The sequence below is a fragment of the Natrix helvetica genome (assembly GCF_964273705.1).
Source record: "Natrix helvetica genome assembly, chromosome: 6".
Classification (NCBI taxonomy): domain Eukaryota; kingdom Metazoa; phylum Chordata; class Lepidosauria; order Squamata; family Natricidae; genus Natrix; species Natrix helvetica.
This window is the reverse complement of record NC_138553.1, coordinates 14513587-14538263: the sequence shown is the minus strand read 5'-3', so window position 1 is coordinate 14538263 and position 24677 is coordinate 14513587. Positions and strand designations below refer to the sequence as shown.

The following is a 24677-nucleotide window of genomic DNA, read 5'->3' as shown; positions in this document are numbered from 1 at the left end:
AGCTGGCTGACAGGAGGTGCGCAGGCATGTGCAGTGGAGCTGGGCTGGGGCGATGGCTGGGGCTCTGCATGCACCTGTGGCACAAATGCCATAGGTTCGCCATCGCGGATACAGGGCCATAGCTGAATTTAAGAAACATAAGGAAGGCATTTTTGGTATAAGAAATACTTTTACAATTCTTCTTAAAGGAAGCAATGGCTATCCTGAGTAAATACGACTCATTTAGGATCCCTGCAGCTACGGAGTGCTTAGGTGCAAGCTACACCAGGCAGTTCAGGAGCAAATCCAAATCAAAGGCTCCCATTATATCATATTCTTCTTGGATTTTGCTAAATAGTGAGGAGAAATATGCTACTAAAATATGAACGTAGCCACATGCAACAGACAGATGCAAAAGCACAAGCAAAATAAGCGAGGAAGGAAATATAAGCAAATCAAACATTTAAACCCCAATCAACCAGTTTTCTCTACTGGATAATGTAGTGAGACAATTAAGTGTGGGTGAAATTTAAGCCAAGGTTAATTATTCGAAGTGTGCATATTTTTTGAAGATTTCAAAAAGTAGCCATTAAGGGATGATCTCTATAGAGGAGAAAAATGGAACAATTTTGGCAATTAACCATAGAAGTGATTAACACAAATATAATATTGAAAAGCACATTTTAAACCTACTCTGATTTTTTCAAATGTAAACTAAGACCAACCATTAAAGCAATTTCAACTCATCCTAATATGCAGCAAATTTGTGCCACATGAATAAATAATAAAATATCATTTAAATGTTCTATGTTTTTTCAAGTAATATATAGAGCAGTCAACCTCCCCTCCTTCCCCCTGAGTTTTGGGCACTTAGTACAAGCACAGGCTAAATTAGAGCATCTTTGCCTAGAGCAGGGGTGTCAAACTCAAGGCCTGGGGGCCAGATTTGGCCCACAGGGTGCTTAGATCACTGGCAAAGCACTTGGGCCACCATAGGCGCCCCTGAAACAAGTGACGTCAAGCTGGTCACGCCCCCCCCCTCCCTGAGGTCAAACACAATCCTAATACAACCATCAATGAAATCGAAGTTGATATCCATGGCTGGCCTGGAGTGAAGCTGCAGTGTGAATCTCGATGGTCCAGTCATACAACTAAATTGATAAAAGGACAAATCGGAGCATTGTGGAGGACAGAAATTGATGCATGTTCTGTAGGTTATTTTTTCTCTTTATTTTCCTGTCTAGTCTTTTTCGACTTTCTGGCAATCATTTTGAAAGGGAAAGGTTCCCCTCGTACATATGTGCTAGTTGTTCCCAAATCTAGGGGAGCGGTGCTCATCTCCGTTTCAAAGCCGAAGAGCCAACGCTGTCCGAAGATGTTTCTGTGGTCATGTGGCCAGCATGATTAAATGCCAAAGGCGCATGGAACGCTGTTACCTTCCCACCAAAGGTGGTCCCTATTTTTCTACTTGCATTTTTACGTGCTTTCGAACTGCTAGGTTGGCAGAAGCTGGGACAAATAACGGGCGCTCACTCCGTTACACGGCGCTAGGGATTCCAACCGCCGACCTTTCTGATTGACAAGCTCAGCCTCTTAGCCTAGGTTAAGATGAGATTAGGTTAATTAGATTTAATCTAATTAAATCTCTGTCTACAGCAGAGGTGAGTTGCTATTTTTTTTTACTACTGGATCGGGAGCGCTCGCACGACACTTCTGCACATGCGCAGAAATGTCTAGGCGGATGGGCAGAGTCTCCCGCCGCCAAAACTACTGGTTTGCCTGATCTGGGCCGAATCGGCAGCAACCCAACTCTGGTCTACAGCTGGCCTCTGTTCAAGATATGGGCATTTTCCATCAAAGAGGGCCCCTCTACTCCATTTTAAGAAATCAATTCACAGTATAGAGTTTTCCTGCCCTCCTTTAGATTCACGTTCTTTGGTTTACTTCCAGCTCTAGATAAACAAGATGAAATCCACAGTCATCCGGGGGGGAAAGAGACATTCTGTTCATTTTCATTCAATACATATTAATCTCCTCAGAATTTACTTTCCTGTCCTTGGTCTTTTTCCACTGTATATTGACTCACAAGCCGGCGATTAATCTGCTTGGAAAAATGACTATTTGTTTGGCTTAATAGTTGCTTTTGAAATCATGGGACGAATGACCCAACTCCTCTGGATCCTTCAAAGGAGTTTTCTCATCATTTTATCTTCCTTTTGAGCATGCAGCCCTCAAGAACACATTTTCTGAGGTGAAAATGATAACCAATGCTTAGACAAATGGAATGTATTTCCTACATGGCATGATGGAATAGCTAAGTAGGCTTATCACTACCTACCACAGACTATCTTCATCATAAAAAATATTAGAAAGATGCTACAACTGGAGGCATGATCTGGTTCAGCATTGAACAAAAGCTTCTACAATGATTCAAATTGGGTGATAGAGGAACTCCAGAGTAAGCTCATTTCAGCTAGGGGCTGGTGGTTGCTTTACATAGAGGTAGACCTTGTAATGTAGAAAATGTGATTTTCTAATGCATGGTTTGTTACCTGCTGAGAAAATTGTTTGTTGCCCTAGCTGAGGGTCATTCCATATGATCTCTTTTCTATAATATCCTTTTCTCTTCTCTAATCTGAGCGTGGATTTCTGTTGAGTAGAAAATCTATATTCATGAGGGCCAGTACCAAATTTGTTTCTTTTCAGTAGGAACATTTATTTTACCATGTTGTATAAATCCATATAGCCTTTAAAAAACAGAAAACATGCGTCTGTTTTGGGTTTTTTTTTTTGTCTTTACAAAGAATGTTATTTTCCACGCCACCATTGTGTGTGAGAAGGAAGGAAGGAACCTGCTGTGCTAATTCAGATATCCTTTGCAATTTTACATTTTACCAGGCAGGTGGTGATGCAGGCAGGTAGAAGGTACACAAGAGATGAGATTCTGGGAGAAGCTGTTACTTTCCTCTGTAGTATTATGGTCATATGCAGGATCAGACTTTTGAAGGAGAATTTAAGTCAGTTTTGATCTGAAATGTCCTAAACAGTTAAAATGTAAAGTTTTTCTAATTCCTCTACTGTTTTTAAAATAACTGTTGAGTCGTTGCACTCTCACAGTCCTCTATTTTGTTTCTTTTCCCATTTGCTGTCTTTTCAACTCTACGATAGGACTGATAATCCTACATGAAAATGATCAGTAGAATCCAAATCAAGTTCCTTCAAGGTTTGAAGTGCAACACATGTATATTGGGGATTAGTAACACTGAGACACAGTTTGGTCTAGTGCAGTGATGGCTAATCTTTTTGGTGCTGAGTGCCCAAAGTGCACGTGCGTGCATGCGAATGCACACGCATGAGCCCCCAAAATGCAATGTGGGCATCCCACATATGTGCTCCGTACATGCATGTGTGCCCCATACATGTGTGTGTGCCCTGCACATGCTTGTGCATGCCGGCACACGCTTGTGCATTCATCATCTCCCACCACATCAATTTCTGGCTTCCAGGTTCCTTCAGGACGCCTTCCAGGCCCAAAATGGGGCACGGGGGAGGTTCACGGACATGCACAAACTCCCCAAATGCAATGGGGGCACTCCTGCAAATGTGTCCCACCCCCTGTGCATGTGCGCATGTGTCCCCTGCATGTGCCCCCCCCACATGTGTGCAGAGACCCGAAGACCAGCTGGCTGGTGGGAGGCACACGCACATGCGTGGTGGTGCTGGGGGTGGAGTGACGGCTGACATGCCCACAGAGAGGGCTCTGCATGCCACCTGTGCCACAGGTTTGCCATCACGGGTCTAGTGGTTGAAAGCATTGGGCTAGAAAGAGGGAGACCCTGAGTAAGTCTTGCCTTAAATCAGAGGTCTCCAAACTTGGCAATTTTAAGACTTGTGGACTTCAACTCCCAGAATCCCCCATAGCAACCATGCTGGCTAGGGAATTCTGGGAATTGAAGTCCACAAGTCTTAAAATTGCCACTTTTGGGGCCTTAGACATACGGCTTGCTGGTGGACTTTGTCCCAATCACTCTCTCTCAGCCCTAGGAAGGAGGTGGCAAAGGCAAACCAGCTGGCTGGCGGGAGGCACACGCACATGCGTGGTGGAGCTGGGGGTGGAGTGACGGCCCCGGGGAGAGGGGGCGGTCTAGAAATCTAATAATTTTTTTATTTTTATTTTATTATTATTATTATTATTATTATTATTATTATTATTATTATTATTATTATTAAACCACATCCCAAAAATGCTGCAAGAATCAAGAGTGGCTTGAGGGCATTGCTCCCGCCAGTACTTTATAGTAACTCTCCCCCTGCCGCCAATGAAAAAGAGAAGCAGGGATACCTGCATGTGAAAATAATATTGGAAATTCTTCTTGTTCTGCTTGATTATAGAATTATAATTCAAGTTGCTCCTGTGTAAGCTTGAACTAGACACTTCTCTCTTTAAAAATTAAGCCTGCCGTTTCTTTGCTCTAAGACGTGCTCAATAGTACTGCAGCTGACCTCAAAGCGGATATGTGGGATTTTTCATGCAGACCTGAAACATTACCAGATTTAGACCAACACAAAATATCAGATAAGACAGTGGCAAAGTACTGAAGAGAAGCTAAGGCTGCATATTTTAAGGATAAAGGTTTCTTGAATATTTGACAATTAAGGCTAACAGTATGTTTATTAAAGATGTTTTGATCAATATACTGGTACATTTCCGTCTTCAAATCTAGAGGCAAAAAATTGTTTGTGTAATTGATTTCCATAAAATCATGTTCATGCCTATGGTAGAAATCTAGATATTTCTGTTAGAAAATTATAGTTTATTTATTTAAAAGTCTTATATGGACACCCACCTTATGTATATGGCTAATTTAACAATAACAATACCAAGAGAGCTAATAAAATCGGTGTACAAAATACAAATCCTAGTCACCTCAGTGGCATTCTCTAACCCAGGGGTGTCAAACTCAAGCCCGCGGGCCTTATCCAGCGGGGTGTTTAGATCCAGCGGGGTGTTTAGATGTGGCCTGCGGGCCTGCCCTGAAACCAGCAAAGGACTGGCCCACGGTGTTTCTGCTAGTAAAAATGGAGCCCAGGTGGGCTGTGTGGGGTCTCCCTGAGCTCCGTTTTTGCTGGCAATGGGCTGCAGGAGGTCATTGTGGTTGAAAACGGAGCCTCGAGCAGGTCATACCCCCCCCCAAGTGAAACACAACCCTGATGCAGCCCTCAATGAAATCGAATTTGACACCCTTGCTCTAACCCACCAACAGTCACAATCCCTCGGCTCCAACCTCAACCTATCCCAATGCTAATGGGAAGATCCAGTTTTTTAACTCCTATCAGAATCCTAGGAAAATGGTGACATAGGGATATTAGTGGGGAAATGGCAGGAACCAGTATGGAATGTGTGCACTTCCTAGTCCCACTCGATAACAATGTTTAAGGGAATGGAGAGGGAGGAGAGAGGGAGAGACAGAGAGACAGAGAAGATAATCTGATCCCATTCCATTTTCAATGTGAGAACATTTTGAATTGCACCCAGAAAAAGAACTGGAAATAAACAGACGTCAACCATATTTTATTTGGACATATAATTACATATGTATTTATTTATAAATTCTCTGCACTTTGACTGGAGCACTGTACTCTATAATAAGTCAATTTATAGTTACAAGTAATAGTAATTTTATCTTATTTTTCAATCAATCTTGGTCTATTGGCTTAACTTCCCCCCAAAAAGCAAATTAATTATTCTGATTATTTTCCAGTTACCAGGTGAGGAAGATTAGCTGATCTCAAAAAGTTAAGCATCTGGGTTAATAACTTGCATGGGAGATCACAGAGTCATAGGGCTGGATGGACCTTCTAATTAGGTCTTCTAATTAGATCTTCTAATCCAGACCCCTGCCCAAGGTGGGAATCCAGTGATGGAGTACTCACAACTCCAGGAGGCGAGCTGTTTCTTATTATCAGGAAATTCCTCTTATTTACAGATTAAATTGATGCCCTCTTCCTTCTGGCAGCCTTTCAAGTATTAGAAGACTACTATCATGTCTCCTCTCAAGACTTCTCTTTGTTAAGATAAACGTAACCTAATTCCTTTGCACTTTCTTCCTTTAGCCTCACTAGGGCCAGAAAATTAAACAGCGGAAAATACCAGATTGCAAATTAAACTGGAAAAATGGGGGAGGGGAAATACATTCCAAAAGAAGTAATTTGGATTACTTTTTAGGTACTTTGTGTAATCCCAGAATCATTATGAAAGGCAGTTCTCGGTGGGAGGAAAAAAACAAGCCCCTCCAAAAGTGACTTAATGCCAAGTTATGTGATTAAAGTGCAGTGAAATTTCCTGTCAACTTTCACTGCATGTCCAGTTTCACAGATTTGTTTTCTTGCCACTTAAATTTCTTTTCTTTTCCATTGTCATTTCAGTAGGAATAATGTTACATGATTTCAGCCAAAAATTTACTTTTTAATGTGTAATATAGAAACTGGAGCATTGAGACAGATTGTTACAACATCTGGGCTCTTTTTCCTAGACTGTCAAGTAGACATTTTGAGCACTAGCATTTTTATTACAAAAGACTTAGGGTGACAAATTAAGTTCTGGAGCTGCAAATCTTCGAAGTTACTGCTGCAAACTGAACAAAAACCCACAAAGATGCATAGAGTAGTGGTTGACTCAAACACGAGCAAAGTCTTGTTAGTTGTCTCATGAGGACCAGAAAATGGTGAACATCTGTCTCAAATTAAGTTTTATACACTTTGCCCAACTCAGGCAAGCGATTAGGTCATTTGAGGCAGAAAATTGTAAGTGTTCCCCCTGCAATTCATCCGGCTAAGAATACAATAACAATAAATTAAAAATCTAAGAATTTGGTATGTGCCTCTTTTTAAGGATGCTTTTGCTTTAATATTGAAGGCACATGTTTTGAATTGCATTGTTTCCTGGCCATATGGTGTGATTTGATAATGGGACTAGCTTTTTGTAATATGGGCAAAAATATTCTCATTTGCATATCCTCGTTTTTGTTGTTGTGAAATAGCACAATTGTTGTTTTGGTCACCACTATGTAGAAAAGATCTGGAAACTCTAGAAGGAGTGCAGAGAAGAGCAACAAAAATGAGGGGACTGGAGACTAAAACATATGAAGAACGGTTGCAGGAACTGGGTATGTCTAGTTTAATGAAAAGAAGGACTAGGGGAGACATGATAGCAGTATTCCAGTGTTTGAAGGGCTGCCACAAAGAAGAGGGAGTCAAACTATTCTCCAAGGCACCTGAACAAGAAGCAATGGGTGAACAAGAAGCAATGGGTGGAAACTAATCAAGGAGAGAAGCAACTTAGAACTGAGGAGAAACTTCCTGACAGTTAGAACAATTAATCAGTGGAACAGCTTGCCTCCAGAAGTTGTGAAAGCCCCAACACTGGAAGTCTTTAAGAAGATGTTGGATAGCCATTTGTCTGAAACGGTATAGGGTTTCCTGCCTAGGCAGGGGGTTGGACTAGAAGACCTCCAAGGTTCCTTCCAACTTTGCTATTGTATTGTATTGTATTATTGTGACCTTGTGGCAAAATTGTGAGGGGATGTTGTGAGGAGATGGGTCCCTAGGATGGAGGGGGTGCATTCCAGTGGAGTAAGAAGCAACTGAGCCCAGTTACTTTGTGTGAGAGAAAGGGGATGAAGATAGTCCCTCCCTAATAGTACACAGAGTATATAGTATGGTGATGGTTAACCTTTTTGGCACTGAGTGCTGAACCTGGAGCGGCTGCGTGCTCATGTATGCGCCCGCACGCTGGAGTGCCAGAACCCGGAAGAGAGCAGCTGCCTGTTGCACATGCATGCAGTGGCCAGCTGCTCTTCTGGGTTCCATTGGGCACATGCATGCTGGACTAGCTGTCCGGTGAGCATGCATGCGAAGGAACCTAAAAGAGTAGTTGGCGATGGCACACGTACCCAGAGAGAGGGCTCCATGTGCCACCTCTGGCACGCGTGCCATAGGTTCGCCACAGTGGTGGGTTTCAAATTTTTTTAGAACCTCTTCTGTAGGTGTGGCCTGCTTTGTGGGAGTGGCCAGCCGGCCATGTGACTGGGTGGGCGTGGCCAACTTGTAAAATGTGATGAAACTCACTTAATAACGCTCTTGCTTAGCAACCAAAATGTTGGCTCAGAAGCTCTGGCATTTGAAGCACGCAAGTCTTAAAGCTGTCAAGTTACAAGACTCTTGCACCCCTAACCCTTTAGAAAAAAAAAAACCAGGGGTGTTCAAACTTGACAGCTTTAAGACTTGTGGACTTCAACTCCCAGAATTCTTCCTCTCGCTCTTCCTCTTGATGATGTGCAGACGGGCGGGGGGAGGTAGCTGGAACCGGTTCTAAACAGCACTGTAGATTTGTGGAACCTCTGGCAGGAACCCACCCCTGGTTCACCATCACGGATATAGTAGATGCAGATGTTAAAAGTCGTCGCTCTGGCAGCATTTTGTGTGCGTGAAACAATAACGAACTCAGCTTGGAAGAATGACCATATATACCATTCTTGGGATTGGGCCGGACATAATTGTGGAATAACTTAAGCCACTGGTTGTGCTGTCTTTCTCAGCTTTATCTTCAATCTCTCCTTTTTCTTACTTCTAGGTTCCAACTATGTGAGTCCTCGTCCGGCTCATGCCAACATGAATGCCAATGCAGCAACAGGGCTGGCACCTGAGCATATCCCTACTCCGGGTGCAGCCCTCTCCTGGCAGGCTGCTATCGATGCTGCCAGGCAGGCGAAGTTGATGGGTGCTGCTGCCAACGCAACCATATCCACCGCTAGCTCCACCCAGAGGAAACGGCAACAGTATGGGAAACAGAAAAAACAGGGTACCACGACCGCTACACGTCCTCCCCGGGCACTGCTGTGTTTAACATTGAAAAATCCCATCCGGAGGGCTTGTATCAGTATTGTTGAATGGAAATATCCTTTTCTGGTGTAGTCATGTGAAAAACGGCAAATCATCAGGTTGCATTAGGGTTGATTGCGAATTGTAAATATAAGCTTGCAGATTAGGGGGAGGAAACGCAGATCAGATGGAATAGGCTAGGATTGGTTTCAATCAGATTTAGGAAGGTCAAGAATAGCTATTTATAGACGAATGAAAACCATAGCACGATACAGGAGTGCTTCCTTGATCATTTTATACTCGAGTCCTGTATTATTTCTTTTTTTTTTTAAATGCCTATTTATTCCGTTATCATCAAAGACAAAACAAAGGAAGAAAGAAAAAAGATAAGACTAACAAAGGGAAAAGGGGGGAAAAAAGTGTACCAAAAAAGAAAAAAAACCCCACCAAATATCTAACATTAAACGTAAGAAAAATACATCTAACATGATACATAAGAAAAAAAAAATCCACCTGAGCTGAAAGCTGAAAGATACATCAGAAATCTAATAGATTCCACTCCCTTACATAACAGGTGCACTAATAGTTATAAACTTCCTCCTCTATATTTAACAAAAATACTATATTACACAAACAAATATCCCTGTTGTGGACATCTATTTAATAACTGAATCAACACACAACATCTGTCTGTCTGTGTGTGTACGTACGTGTGTGTGCACAAACGCGCACACACACAGTCAACAGGTTACCCCAAAATTAAAAGTAATCTTCAAATGTATTCCTTCTGTCTTGATTGGGTAAGGAAACAAGAGATGACCAGGTACTAGCTAACAAAAGAGACATTTTCTGTGATCCTTCACAATCTGCTCTTCCTGATTTTTACCTATAACTAAACAATAAACCCCGTTACAAATACCCAGTTGATCCAATGAAAAATTGATCCATATCTTTATCTGTTTTTTTTTTAAAATTAAACCAGGTTCTGATTGAAATACATGAATGTAGGTGGCTCTGAAATTAAATTTCTGATGAGTCGTATGCCTCTTAGCCAGTGTTTCTCAACCTTGACAACTTGAAGATGTCCGGACTTCAACTCCCAGAATTCCCCAGCCAGCTGGCTGGGGAATTCTGGGAGTTGAAGTCCAGACATCTTCAAGTTGCCAAGGTTGAGAAACACTGCTCTAAGCAAGGTAGAAGGGATAAATAGAAGCCTTCACCATTTTACTGGAGTATTTAAAACAATTTTTTTTAGGGAAGTTTAAAAATGGACTTGTCACTAAAATGTTCAAAGATATCCTCCAGCGTCTCCTTTTTCTTTCTTTCCTCCCGCCCTCTACTATCGTTTGATCTTCTGGATTAATTTTATATCTTACTTTCCTGGACAGAGACGCTCCATATGTGGCATCCCATGATGGATGTCTAACTTAAGGGGGCCAAGCTGATATTTGTTTATTTGCCTGGCATCTGAGTAACTCTGCATCTCTAGGCAGTTCACACAAGCGAAGGCCTGATAAATGGAAGAGCTTTTGCGCTGGCTGAGCAGATGGGTGCGTTGCAAAATAAGGGAGTGCAGGGATGAGATCTGGAAATGGCTGAAAAATACAGTTAAAGTCAGTCTCTGCAGAGGAATATTCTTCTGGAAAAACAACAACCCAGAAACAATTGGAATCCTCCAAGCATCTTGAGAATGGGATCCTTTGCCAGGTTACGTATCTGTAGGTAGTCCTTAATCTATGGCCATAACTGGGATCGGGATTTCTGTTGCTAAGCAAGCCAGTTAAGTGAGTCATGCCCAATTTTACAATAGAGGATTTTTAAAAAATCTTCTATCCTTCCACCTTAAATACACAGTCCTGCGTTTCACGTCCATATAATGTAACTCCTCCCTACTTGCTTTTTAAGAGGCCTTTGGCCGCACCCGTTATATTGCTACATACTCTCTCATGTTCTTATCACGCATGCCAGATCCACCCCTGGTTGTCCTTTTTATCTCTACCTTTCACCCGACACCCATATATCCTCTTTACCATTCCCCCCCACTGGGGTAAGACCATCTAGTCCGGGTGGAACTATGTTCTTGGACTAGCCCATGATGGCTAACCTTTTTTGGATCGGTTGCTAAAAATGGGGGGAGTGCGGGGGGATCGTGCACGGGCGTGCCCACACCCATAATGCTATGCGTGTGACCCTAGCATGCATGCGCGCTCCCCCCATGTGCGTACATATGCGCATGACCAGCACTCCCCCCCCCGCTTTTGGTGAACTCTTTCACCATCCCCAGGCTCCAGAGGCTTTCTAGGGGGCTCGGGGAGGGCAAAAACAGCCTCCCATCTCCCCACCCCCACCCCCGGAGGCTCCAGAGGCCTCCTTGAAGGAAGGAAAACGGTCTTAAAAGAAGGCTGAAGTCAGCTGGCACACTCTGGAGTGGACAGGGCAACACCTCATGTGCTTCGCATGCCACCAGAGGGCCAAAAACTGTTGTATTCCTCGACTTACTATTACTGCTTGTTACAATAAATCTTAGGAAGTTTACCTCAGCTGTGTCCAGCCTCGTTCATCGCCCACTATTTAATAAAAACAACCCAACTGCCAAATCGGAAGTTCAGGGACAGGCTTTCAGGTTGCCCGTAGGGGCATTTTTCGCCCTCCGGAGGGCCTCTGGGGGGCGGGGGAAGCCGTTTTCGCCCTCCCTAGGCTCCTAGAAAGCCTCTGGAGCCTGCGGAGGGCGAAAAAACGGGTCCATCATGCGCCAAAACCAGGGGGAGGGTGGGAGTCACATGGACATGCGTGGGGGAGTGTCACGCTCATAGAATTATGGGTGTGGCCATACCCCGTGCACAACCCCCCTGCACTCCCCCTGCTTTTGGTAAGCGATGGCAAAAAGGTTAGCCATCACTGTTATATAGCTTTTCCTGAACCTCCTGCCTTCCAGATTTGTTGGGGCAAAACATTCAGGATTCAATAACCATGTTATTATAATCCTAGCCCATCTGGAAGGCTTCAGATGACCATCGTTTTAGGAAAGGAACAATCTCCCGGTGCTTCTGATGACCAGACCTTGGAGGAAGAAACATGGTGTGCCTCTGTCATCATGTTCAGCTTGTGCATGTCTGAAAAAGTAGTTTGCCACTAATTTGGGATATAAAGTAATGGAACTCATGAATCTTTAATTTAATGCCTTCTGCCTACATTGACTAACCAGATGCTTCTGAGAATCCTGTGTAGGTTTCTCCAACTTCTTCATATAGATGCAGAAATAGTGTCACAGATGTAAAACAATTATGAAATTATAAAAATGAGCTTCATATAAAAATGCTGTCTCTCTCTCAAACCAAGACTTAGTAAAATTCCTCAGTATAGTAATTATGTCCTGGACATTCATTAACTTATATTTCCTTTTACTAAAAAAGAAAAAAAACCTACTTAATCCCTTTCAAATGTGTTCCTGTGAGAAATTTAAAAGCATTATAATCTATTTTAATAAAAAAAGGGAAACAGTTGAACAGAGATTTTGGATGATTAAGTCATTATGCAGGTCAATGTAAAATTACGAACAAGGCATTAGCTATCTAAAAGAACTGGAGCAAAATTAACCAAATGTTAATTGCTTGCTTTCTCTAGTTCAGAATGTCCTCCTTTTCCACAGTTCCATATTTCAGTCTGATCTTTAACTTGCAAAAATGGCACAATCCTATGCAAGAAGCCTATTTACTTTGCATATGCTCTATGGTAAATAAATAAATAAATAAATAAATAGATTGATTACTTGGGCACATGTGTTACTCCCATTCTAAGAATTCATCAGTCTGATTCAGAAAAGTAATCAGTTTTGGTTCAAATTAATTTGGAAAATGATTCAGGTCCACTCAGCTTAAAACTGAATTGTTGACTCGGCTCTGGGCCATCTACAGAAACATTCAACTTGTTTGAATTGATGCAGAGCCACATAATTAGATTCAATAATCAATTCAGTTTGGAGAATTGATCAAATCATCCTTGTTTTGAATCTCTGCATCAAGTACTGTATTTGCATCCATCTAATGGCTGTCATTTCCAGATCTGTATAGGTTCCTGCTTTGATATATTGCTTTCCACATGATGTTGTCTTTATACAGTTCTGTTCCCAGAAACTGCCATACTACAATTTATATTCGTGCATTTGACCTTAAAGTGTAAAAACACAATGCTATAGGGAAGAAAGTTATATTTGAACTTCTGCAGTGCCAGCTCCTTTCGTTTTGTTCATCTCTACTATATAGAAGTACAGAAAAAAAAAACAGTACAAATTTGGAGAGGGGAAACCAAAATCAAATTTTGATAGAGTTAGGCTGGTTTTCCTCTTAAATGCAGATATTCTGTTATGAACTATCAAAAAAAGCAAATGGGTCAAAGTAAAATATTTTAGGGACACATTGCTATATCTTACTTTTCCCTAACATCATGCATACAAATGCAACCAAAAAGGAAAAACAGGATAGAGCAGATCTACAACAGAGAAGAAGGTCACAAACTTATTTAAGTCCCTAGAGCAGGAATGTCAAACTCAAGGCCCATGGGCTGGATCCGGCCCGCGGGGTGCTTAGTTTTGGCCTACAGGGCCACCCTGGAAACAGCAATGGACCAATCCGCGGTGCCTCCGCCAATAAAAACGGAGCTTGGGGAGTGCATTTGGACCCCCAGGCCGTGTTTTCGGCCTCCTGTAGCATTGCCAGCAAAAATAGCTTTTTGCTGGCAGAGGGCTAGCCAAACAATAAAAACAAAACAAAAGGAGAAATGTTTCCCTTTTTGCATTTGAGCATGCAAGAAGGGACAGGAAAGGAGAAAGGGAAAGAAAAAGAAAAAGAAGGAAAGATGGGAAGAGAGCAAGGAAGGAAAAATAAGGAAAGAGAGGAAGGAAGAAGAAAGGAGAAGGAAGAGGGAAGGAAAAGAAAGAAAATAAGAAAGGGAGGGAGGGAGGAACTCCTGACATGAGAGATGTTGAGCTGGCCATGCCCATTCTAGCCACGCCTACCTCCACCATTCCTACCGCAGCTATGCCCCCCATCTCCCAGTCCCTCAGAGGTCAAACACAACCCTGATGTGGCCTTCAATCGAGTTTGACACCCCTGCCCTAGAGCTTCTTGGATATTCTTCCTTTGTATAAAAATATTTTCCAAACTTGACAGAAATAAGTCACAGAAAAACACATAGAAGTCAAAAGAAGGCAGAAAAAGAGTTCTGAAAGTTGCTTTTCTGAAATAATAGATGAGGACGAAATTATATTGCAAATGCAGTTAGAGATAAGACATTTAGTTGGAAGCAATTTGCTCAAAGCAGCACAGCAAAGATGGAAATATATAAATTTCAGGTTAAATAAAGACAGAAAGAAAAAAGCTCAAGGAATCTGTGTATTCTGGCACGCGACTGGCTGACTGTGCTTTTGACATATTAAGAAGAAATTTGGCTGGGAAGGTGAAAAAGCACTTTAAAGGCAGGTGTTTCTTTTCAAAATAGAAAAAAAATAGAACAGCCTTCTTTAAACAGAATCCTTTTTAACTTTTTCCCCCCTTCCAGCGTAATTAGCTTATATGATTTAAACTCCGATTTAAGAAACCAACTATCTTCCTTAACTCCATTCCTCAGACCATTTGAAATTATTATTTTACTGACTATTTTTGCCAATTGTGTGGCCTTAGCTATCTATATCCCCTTTCCAGAAGACGATTCCAATGCCACCAACTCCAATCTGGTAAGTCTTGGTTTATGCTTATGATTTTGGCAGAAAAAAGATCCTATTCGGAACTCAAGAAAAAAGACGTTTGAAAGGTTGAAGTGCCATGTCGTAGTCATGGATATACGCATGGACTTCGGGGCGGTAGAGTCTTGGATTGTTTGATTGTTTGGATTAAACCTCACTTTTGTGTTTTGTGTATGTGTGGTTGGAACATTGCCTATGTTCTTTATATTTCTTCAAGCAATGGAGGATTATTCATTTTAGCTAATAAACAGTGTTAAGTTCAAATGTTTGACAATACGACTTGTGGTGTATTTGATGTATGGTAATTGATTTTTCCCCTTTCTTCTTTTGCTTGAATTTTTCTCTCTAAATGCAGTGGCAGTGCCACTGTCGCAGTGTGGGCAATGCTTATTATAGAAAAGAAGGAAAACACATTTGCATTTCAGTCTTTAAGTATGTAGAGACAGTCCTCAACTTACGGCCACAATTGGGATCAGAATTTCTGTTTCTAAACAAGGAAGTTGTTAAATGAATCAAACCAAATTTTACAACCTCTTTTGCCATAGTTTTTAAGTGCATCATGTGGTTGTTAAGCAAATTCAACTCCCCCCCCCCCCCCCCATTGACTTGGCTTCTTGGAAATCCACTGGGCAAATGATCACCTAACCTTGGGATACTGCCTTTGTTGTAACTACACGCTGGTTGCCAAGCACCTGCATTTTCGATCATGTGACTGTGGGGATAGTGTGATCATCGTGAATACAAGGACCAGTGCTAAATCCATTTTTTCCAGCACTGTTGTAACTTCAACCAGTCACTAAATGAATGGTTGTAAGTTGAGGACTACTTGTAATTTCTTCTGAGCAAAAGAAAAAAAAAACAAAGAATCCCCAAAGCTAGTTTGATAGTAAATTTTAGATAAGAGACTTAAAGTTGTGGCTGTTTTTAAAGCAGTTTCTTGCAGGAAGAATGACAGATCTTTAAACCTATAAAACATCTGTTAAGGATTTCCTTATCATAGGAATCAATTTTATTTGTGACTTGGTCCCAGTAAGATCAAATTGTTTTTGTGACGACTATTAGAAAGGCGGGATAAAAAAATACTGGAATAATTGTGTCAGTTCAGATTTAATTCTGTCAGCAAGTCAGCAATGTTAAATATTCATGTGCAAATACTGATCAGTATGATATGGAAATAGGATCTGCTAAATAAAACAGCAACTAATACTAACGTATATCGTATACTCTAAAAAAATAGAAAGAAAAACAAGTTACTAAATTTCTTCTTGAATAGACTGAAAACGTGACTGTGATTGTGGGCTTAATCATGAACAATTTGTTAAACGGATTGTGAGAAATTGCAGAAAACTACACTACTAATGTGCTTAATACAACGATTATGTGAAAGTTTATAATATGTGTTATAACAAGGCGAGTTGACAGTGATATCATATCTAGGCTGCAGAAATCAATATGACAAGTAGATGGCAACAAAGATACAGCAAAAACTAACTCTCTGTTGCCTTCTAGTGGCTGCCTTGAACATATCAGCCTAGATATAGTAGCTGTAAACTGCAACAGTCCAGAAGTTGCTTGTGAAAGTATTCTAACACTTTTAAAAGCATTGGAAAATTTAGAAAATTAGCTTGAATTTGCTTTGATATCTCTTAGTGTTATTGCTGCTGTTATTTTATCATATAGCGGTGTATATATATATACCATATGTTGAACATACCTAATACTCCTCCCTCCTATTTTCTGGTGGTTGGAGTTTGTTATAGTTGTAAACAATGTTGTATCAGCCACTTGTTTATAATCGATACCTAATGATTTGGGCCAGAATATCTGAAAGGCTACTTCTTCCTACTGGAAGATGCTTTTAGCTGACATTCTTGGTTTCTATTAACCAAATTTCTTTTTGGTAGTAAGAAAGATAAACTTGGTTAAGAGAAACATGGGATGCATTTTCCTTCTGGTGCCATTTCCACAACCTCATCTCCCCGCAACTGTAGAATTTATAACCTTGGGTAAATTAGCTTGCCATTTTTTATTTACGTTTAAGCAGATCTTAAAACATTCTGGTTCCCCATGGATTTTTGTGATACAAAATGTGTTCATTGTTCTTTTAGTTTTTAAAATTATCCTTACTTTTTCTTAATGCTGCTGTGCATGGATTTTTATTTATGTATTTATTTTTCAAAATTGCTTTACATTAACCTTTCATGTTGAGACAATGTGTACGTTGGCTACCTACAATTCTGACAACCCAGAAATGTCGTTTTAAATGCTGAACTAAAATAAAACAGCGTAAGAGTGGTGCTAGATACATCCCTGTCTGTTTCCAAAGTCTGTTCAATTACATGGGATAAACCTGCAGAGAAAGGGAAGGAAGAAAATACCATTTATATTTATCAAGAACAAACATTTTTTTGCAAATTCACTAATCAATTAAAACAAAATATGCATTTCGTGTGTAGGAAGGTATTTGACATGGGTAACATATTTTTCAGAGGCTGATCCCACCCTCCCTATTTCTGTGTGGTTGTAAAGTGTCCATAGGTTATTCTTTCTGGTCTACCTACTGTACCTGTCAAATTCTATGGCATTCAGGTTGAGTATATTACAGCTGCTCTCAGATGGCTATCATCCATTCCTCTGCTCCATTCGTTGAGCGTCTACTATTTTATTTGTCTTTGGAAAGCACTGGGCGAGACGTCAGGTATGGCTGAGACAGAAAAAAACTGCTTCAGAAATACTGTGTCCTTTAGAGATTGAAATCAAATACAATTGGAAAGAAGAGCTGTTTCACTGAATAAAATTACCCCCTGAAATTACTAAATATGACACTTCTACAACAACCACAGGGTGAAATATAGTGGCTCCACACCAGATTGTAGATTTATGTATGTGGGGAGAAGGTTCCCTTGAATCTAAGTAGCATCCAAAAATTAACTTGCAATTCAGTAGGAAAAAAAGAGGATTTCCCTCTTGTGGAAATGCTCAGTCAGACAGGAACAAAAAGGACAAGATTTTGCTTCTGGACATGTAGTAAATTTATATTCGCACGAGCACAGCTCCTTAGATGAAAGCCTGTTTACTGGCACAAACTGTTCAGTTTTCATCACAACTGGGTCCAAGAATGCATAGTGTGATATCAATTGATTTGACTACTTCCTTAGTTGTGTTGGATGGTAATCCTAAATATAGGTAAATATAGGTAATTAGATAATGGAATGGAATGGAATGGAATGGAATAGAATAGAATAGAATAGAATAGAATAAAGTGATCACAATTGGGACCAGTAATTGGGCTTAGTGATCACAATTGGGACCAGTAACTCCATTGCCACCGTCACTAAGTGAAATATCACATGACTGTGATAGACTTACGTTAAGTGATTCACTTTCATTGTTAAGTGAGGCATCATAAATCCCTCCTCTTTATAAAGTGCCCAGATGTCAGTCATGTGAATGTGGGAATGCCAGACGAAGCATAAATACAATGAATGGCTATAAAATTACTTCCTCAGTCATGTCATAACTTCAAATGGTTGCTAAGTGAGGAGATCAGTAAGCGTGATCTCCCTGTAATGGGATTCTATAGGGAACAAAATATTTTATGGGCATTGATAAGAATACGGAAGAAGTTTTCCCACACAGCGGCCCATCTAAAGCGAATCCAAGAATTTTTCCTGTTGTACCTAGAAATTCAGAGTTTGAATCTTGTATCTGCAAATCATATGCTCAAACATTAGTTATGTTTATGGGTTCCTCTCTCAACCAGTGGGGAGTGAATGTGAGAACCGTTGGCATTTTATATTGTATTGTGAAATTGAGGCTTCATTAGAAATCTACGATCTATCCTTAATCTGTCCTTAATGCAGTGCTTCTCAAATAGTGGGGCGGGCCCCCCAGGGGGGGCGCGAGGCTCCGTAAAGGGGGGCTCAGCTCAAATTATTTTATATATTTTTGTTTTGCAGGTTAAAGTTTTTTTTAATATTGTGTTCCTTTAAATCCTGTGCTCCTTTAAATCTTTTCTGCTACAGTTAATAAAGCTATTCTTTGTTGTAAATTGATCCACATTTCTTTCTTTTTTTATTCTCTTATACGTTAATAAGGATACAGTGTTATGCAGAGGTGTACTTATAACAATTTTATAGACAAATGATACTATTTACAGTCGCGCGGGGGGCACGAAATGTTTTCTTCTTCCTAGGGGGGGCATGACAGAAAATAATTGAGAAGCACTGCCTTAATGGCAGAAGAAATATTTCTGGGTTGTATTCTGATGGGAAGTTTCAAAATTAATCTGGACCTGGTGAAGTTGCTTACCTAAACCAGTTCTGCAGTCAGAATCGCGGATAATTTTTTGACAGTTTTTTGATGCAAACTGTAACACTTGTTGTTAGTTGCGAAGTCGTGTCTGACCCATCGCGACCTCACGGACAATGTTCCTCCAGGCCTTCCTGTCCTCTACCATCCTCTGGAGTCCATTTAAGCTCACACGGACTTCTTCTGTGACTCCGTCCAGCCACCTCATTCTCTGTCGTCCCCTTCTTCTTTTGTCCTCCATCTTTCCCAGCATTCGGCTCTTCTACAGGGAGTCCTTCCTTCTCATTTGATGGCCAAAGCATTTGAGTTTCATCTTCAGGATTTGGCCTTCTAAAGAGCAGTCAGGGTTGATCACCGGTTTGATCGCCTTGCAGTCCAAGGGACCCACAGGGACTGAAACACTGCCCTATGCAATTTTTATCTCTGAGCTGTAAAGTAGGAATCTGGTTTACAGCTTAGAAAAACCAAGAATGCTGTGATGATTGTTGGACATGCTGCATTGGTTGAAATCTGGAGGGGGACGGAATTCTATTTGCAGATGGCTTTTGCATTGGGGAGAGAATTGGCCACAATTGCACTATAGAAGAGGAAGACGATTAGCAATGAAGTGGGAGCAGAAAGAAGAGGGTGTCCTTAAAGCTAGAAAAAGTCAAGGAAGTTGTGCTCTAAAAGGAGATTTATTTGATGGGATGCCTCGCTTGCATGTAACTCTGCTCCCTCTCCCTCACGTTTGAATGACTTTGTTTGGAGGGCCTTCGTTATTACAACAGGGAAATTCATTCAAAAGCTGTACTGTAGTTCGGGGGTCTCCCCAGATAATAATTTGACTACAAATTATGTGTAATTGCTATACATCGAAAGGGTGGGGAACAAGGTATTTTACCACAAACTCATTATTCTGTTATTCCCCACACAACCCTGTTTCCCTGAAAATAAGACCTTCCCGGATAATAAGCCAAATCTGGCTTTTGAGCGCATGTGCTAAATAAGCCCTCCCTGAAAATATTGCCACACAGCAGCAGCCATGAGGTGACCACGCTGGCCGCCTCCTCGACCTAAAAAATAATAAGACCTCCCCAAAAATAAGGCCAAGAGCTTATTTCAGGGGGGGGTGTCAAAAGAAAATAAGACCCTGTCTTATTTTCAGAGAAACACGGTAACTATAGTGCAAGTCTGGAATTTTGCGAGTTGAAGGCCACAAGTTGGAAAAAGCTGAGCTTTTTGAGAAAACCAGTAACTGAATTATGAAGTGATAAGAATCTTCCTTTTTTTTAATGTTCACACCAGTTTATGTACTCGAAAGAAATCATTATTTTGTTATATAATCTTTATAGTCTGATTTCGTATGGATCTAGGACATGTACTGATATAACACTTGTTCCCTTAAAGTATTCAGTCTTCCATCTCTGTTTGAATTACGTTTCAATTTTTGCTGCAGCATCCATTTTACAGAAAACTGACCGATGACAAATTCAGGAAGCACAGAGGACAGTCATTAAAGCTGTCATTCATGTGCTCTCAGCTGTTGGTTGCTTCGTGCATTATAGTCTTCAATGAGGGTGTGTAAGTAAGAGTAAATACCTTGCCTTTTAAAAATTAGATTTGTATTTTAAACACATTAAGAATCTGAAGCTGATATGTGCTTAAGCCCTGCTTTTAAAAACCATTTTGTTAACTAAGTGGCTGGTTTCACACACCATGCCAATACCAAACCACATTACTCTTCAGCAATAGGTATGGTTGGGGGGATATATTTAAAAAGTATATGTTATATATCTTCCCAGAATGTTTGGGGGGGAAATAGAATAGAATAGAATAGAATAACAAAGTTGGAAGGGACCTTGGAAGTCTTCTAATCCAACCCACTGCCTAGGCAGGAAACCCTACACCGTTTCAGACAGATGGCTATCCAACATCTTCTTAAAGACTTCCAGTGTTGGGGCATTCACAACTTCTGGAGGGAAGCTGTTCCACTGATTAATTGTTCTAACTGTCAGGAAATTCCTCCTCAGTTCTAAGTTGCTTCTCTCCTTCATTAGTTTCCACCCATTGCTTCTTGTTCTACCCTCAGGTGCTTTGGGGAATAGTTTGACTCCCTCTTCTTTGTGGCAACCCCTGAGATATTGGAAGACTGCTATCATGTCACCCCTAGTCCTTCTTTTCATTAAACTAGACATACCCAGTTCCTGCAACTTTTCTTCATGTATGCCCTCATGGTTGACTCATCCTTCCATCCTTCCAAGGTCAGTAAAATGAGGACCCAGATTGTTGGGAGCAATAGGCTGACTGTGTAAAACCACTTAGAGAGGGCTGTAAAGGACTGTGAAGCGGTATATAATTCTAAGTGCTATTGCTATTATGCAAGGATTAAGAGTCCTCATCTCCATGCAGCCGAAAGAGTTTGAGTCAGTTTGAGAAAATTGAGACTAGCCTGCATGTTAGGATTGTAGAGCAATTGTTATAGAACCATATTTTCCAAGCAATTGTGTGCTGAATGGAAGATAACCGGCCCCCCAAATAACACAATTATAGCTGTCCAACATAGGCAATTAGAGGAAAATCATTTTGTGTTGTTGGGAGCAAGATTACCAAGTCTGGTTGATGTCATACCATGAAGACAACCTAATAGATTCAAACAGTTTGCTAAGCTGATTGTTTATGCCTTCTGGGACGGGAAGAGATCCCGATTTCAAATTTTATGACCTGTGAAAGTTACCATACACAGTCTTGCCTGTGATAAAAGCAAAATTTTGATGCTTTAAATTAAAAGACTTCTGCATTCGTATTGAATATTTCTACGAGTGGATGAAAGTTACTTCCTTTCATTCTTTTTCTCAAGATTGTACTGTACTTTTTAAAGCATGCAGATGGAATTGTTGTATCTTGCTTTCTTGTCATCTTGAAATGCCTTTGAGATTGCACATCTAACCCTCCCTGCTTTGCTGAGTGGCTGTTTTGTGATGATGGTTTTGTGCCCAGTCGAGATGTTTGCTCTGTGCTACGGTTGAGTTTTGGATAGAGTCCTTGGTATTGCTCTAGTGCCGTGGACACATGTAATTCATTCCCACCCACCCCCACGGAGGCTGCAGGGAGGCCTGCTAGGCCCAAAGTGGGGCACAGAGAGGGTCGTGCATGCATGTGCAAGGGGTGGGGTGGGGGGCACGAGGGGGGTGTCGCATGCACATTGCGCTGTTTTTGATACATTGTATTTAGAACAATCGAAATAGAATATTGTGGTGATGGGGTGACTCAATACGTTTTTTTCATTTTTCATTTTATTTAGTTTTAACATAACCTGGATTTTTTAAAAATCCATGTTGGGACAGTACCTTTCAACTTAACATCAGTGAATTCCATTTAAGATTTTCTAGAACTTCTCACTGCTGAAAAAGGTAAACTAAGCCAAAAAAATAAATAAAAGAATGACAGATAATAATCATGTTATGGAGCCTATCATGCACTCTTAAGATGAAATATGGAAGTAAGCTTCATATATTTCAATTAGATTTTCTCAAGTGATGAAATGGTCTCAAGTTGCAATAAGCCTCCTAACAGCTGGTGAATGAAGAATAGTTGATTCTTCATTTTTGAAAACATAAAATATGGCTGACTGTTATGAGCTCTAGCCTTAAGTGAAATGCACAGGTGTCTTAGTAGGTGAAAGACAATAATAATAATATTTAAAAAAAAACACGAAACCCCAGACTACATGGCTACATTTACATTAAAAGTGCTGGAAGTAATTTTCTTTCGTGTAAAAAGTAAATAAACATTTGATTCTGTTGTTCAATTCTTGGGGATTGCATCTATGTTTCCTGGCAATGTTATACAAATTGTTTGTTTTTCCTGTCTTCCTTAGATGAGATAAAATAAAAAATAAAAAAGAACCTAAATTAGTGAGCTTTAGCTATTAGTACCTCCAGTAATTATACTATATATTTATATACTATATATACGTGTGTGTGTCTGTGTGTACAGACACACACACACACACACGTATATATAGTATATAAGTATATGAGGCATCTCTCATAGCAGGGTAGGAATGGAAAACATATTTAGATGATAAAATAATATGGCTGCAAAAGTGGAATAGAACATTTTGAAAAATGAATGTTTAGTTGATTGATCAGAAATAGTGTTATAATTTTCCATTCTGAAACAGATCCCCAAGAAAGTGAGGGAAAAAAGAAAAAGTTATTCGCAGTTAGCGAAGAAACTATACCAGAAGGGGGTGTGGTTCAGATGGCTGATGCCTGAAGGTATGCTAATATTCTGGGAGGACACAAGAGTTAGAATTAATACACCCATAGAGGCACAGGCCTTTATGGAAAAAAACAAAGCTCTCTTAGAAAAACCAGATGACCCTACACCAGATACACAGGACACGGGAGGGGCCGGAGCTCTGCCAGCGGGGGGAGATGGGGCGACACCGAGAAAACTCAGATCACAAAAATGAATAAGAAAACTTGCTTGACATAAGTTGACCGAATTTATTAATTGAATTTATATGCTGACTATATGTAACTATTTAGTAATGGAATTTTTTGTAAATGAATACTTTGAGTATGGAGGGAGGGGGACACCTACCACACATTGCAACCGTCAAAATTTGTACCTATCCACTACCTTTTTCCCTGTAAATTTTTTTTAAAAAACCAATAAAACTTTGTTTTTTTTAAAAAAAGAAATAGTGTTATAATTTAGATCGGAGGTGTCAAATTCGATTTCATTAAGGGCTGCATCAGGGTTGTGTTTGACCTGGGGGGGTCAGGGGCCGTGGCTAGGGTGGGCATGGCCAGCTCGATGTCACTCGTTGAGTCTCCATTTTTGGCCGCGATAGCCTCCTGCAGCCCTCTGCCAGCGAAAACAGAGCTTGGGGGGGGGGTGCAGCCCGCCTGGGCTCTGTTTTTGCTGGCAGAGACATTATACAGGTCCTTTGCTGTTTCCAGGGCAGTCCCGTTGGCCAGATCTAAGCACCCTGCGGGCCTTGAGTTTGAAACCCCTGGTATAGATAGAACCAGGAATGAATAGGAATGAGTAGAAACACGAAATACAAGGAAGAAAATACTATTGCCTCAAAGCTATTATGCATTTAGTGAGCCTAGGTCATCTTTTTTGAACTTAGAGTGTGTTGTGGTAATTAAAGCTGTTTAGCTTTCGTTTCTCCCATTACTAACAATTTGGCAGACAGAACAGTAAGATGAAAATTTAAGTGAACGTTATAATGGAGCTTCTGGCACCTGGTTACTCCTGTGAAGTTCTACACCATTTGTATTTGTCTGATTTCTCTGTTTTGAAAATGGAATTCATATAAATATAATAGGCTGCAGTGTCCCATTTTGGATTTGAAGACATTACACTGTGACCCTTCATAGCAAGTGTAATTTGATTACACTGCATCTGGGTCACTTTTTGTGATTGTGGAACTTGAGTCTTCTGACATCCAACTGTGATGTCAACACCTTTTTCTGTCGAAGCTATATTCAGCACTTGCAAGATCCAGATGCCGGATTCCTACAGCGCTTTCCAACTGTAGCGTTTCTGCAATTCCCTAGCTAGTTGTGCTGGCATCCACACAGCTGCTTTTTGCTCTGCCTTGTTAAACTTTCAGTGATACAAAAATGCTGGGATTTTGGAAGGTTTTTTGCCTGTATGCTGCCCTGTAACTTGGTGGCTGTGAGGTCTTCATGGAGGAGGGTGGAGGGAACTGAAGTGGGGGGCATCTGTGTGTGATAGTCACTATCTAGCTTGCCCTTTTTAAACT

At 40.7% G+C, this 24677-nt stretch overlaps 1 protein-coding gene across 1 annotated transcript in view; it reads left to right on the top strand.

Annotated features, from left to right (window-relative positions):
* Positions 1 to 24677, top strand: part of CACNA1C (calcium voltage-gated channel subunit alpha1 C) — a 547747-nt gene that overhangs the window by 47634 nt on the left and 475436 nt on the right. The window contains exons 2-3 of the mRNA XM_081957273.1: positions 8612 to 8948; positions 14485 to 14590. Coding sequence (XP_081813399.1) covers positions 8612 to 8948; positions 14485 to 14590 — 443 coding nt within the window. The remainder of the gene's footprint in view (positions 1 to 8611; positions 8949 to 14484; positions 14591 to 24677) is intronic.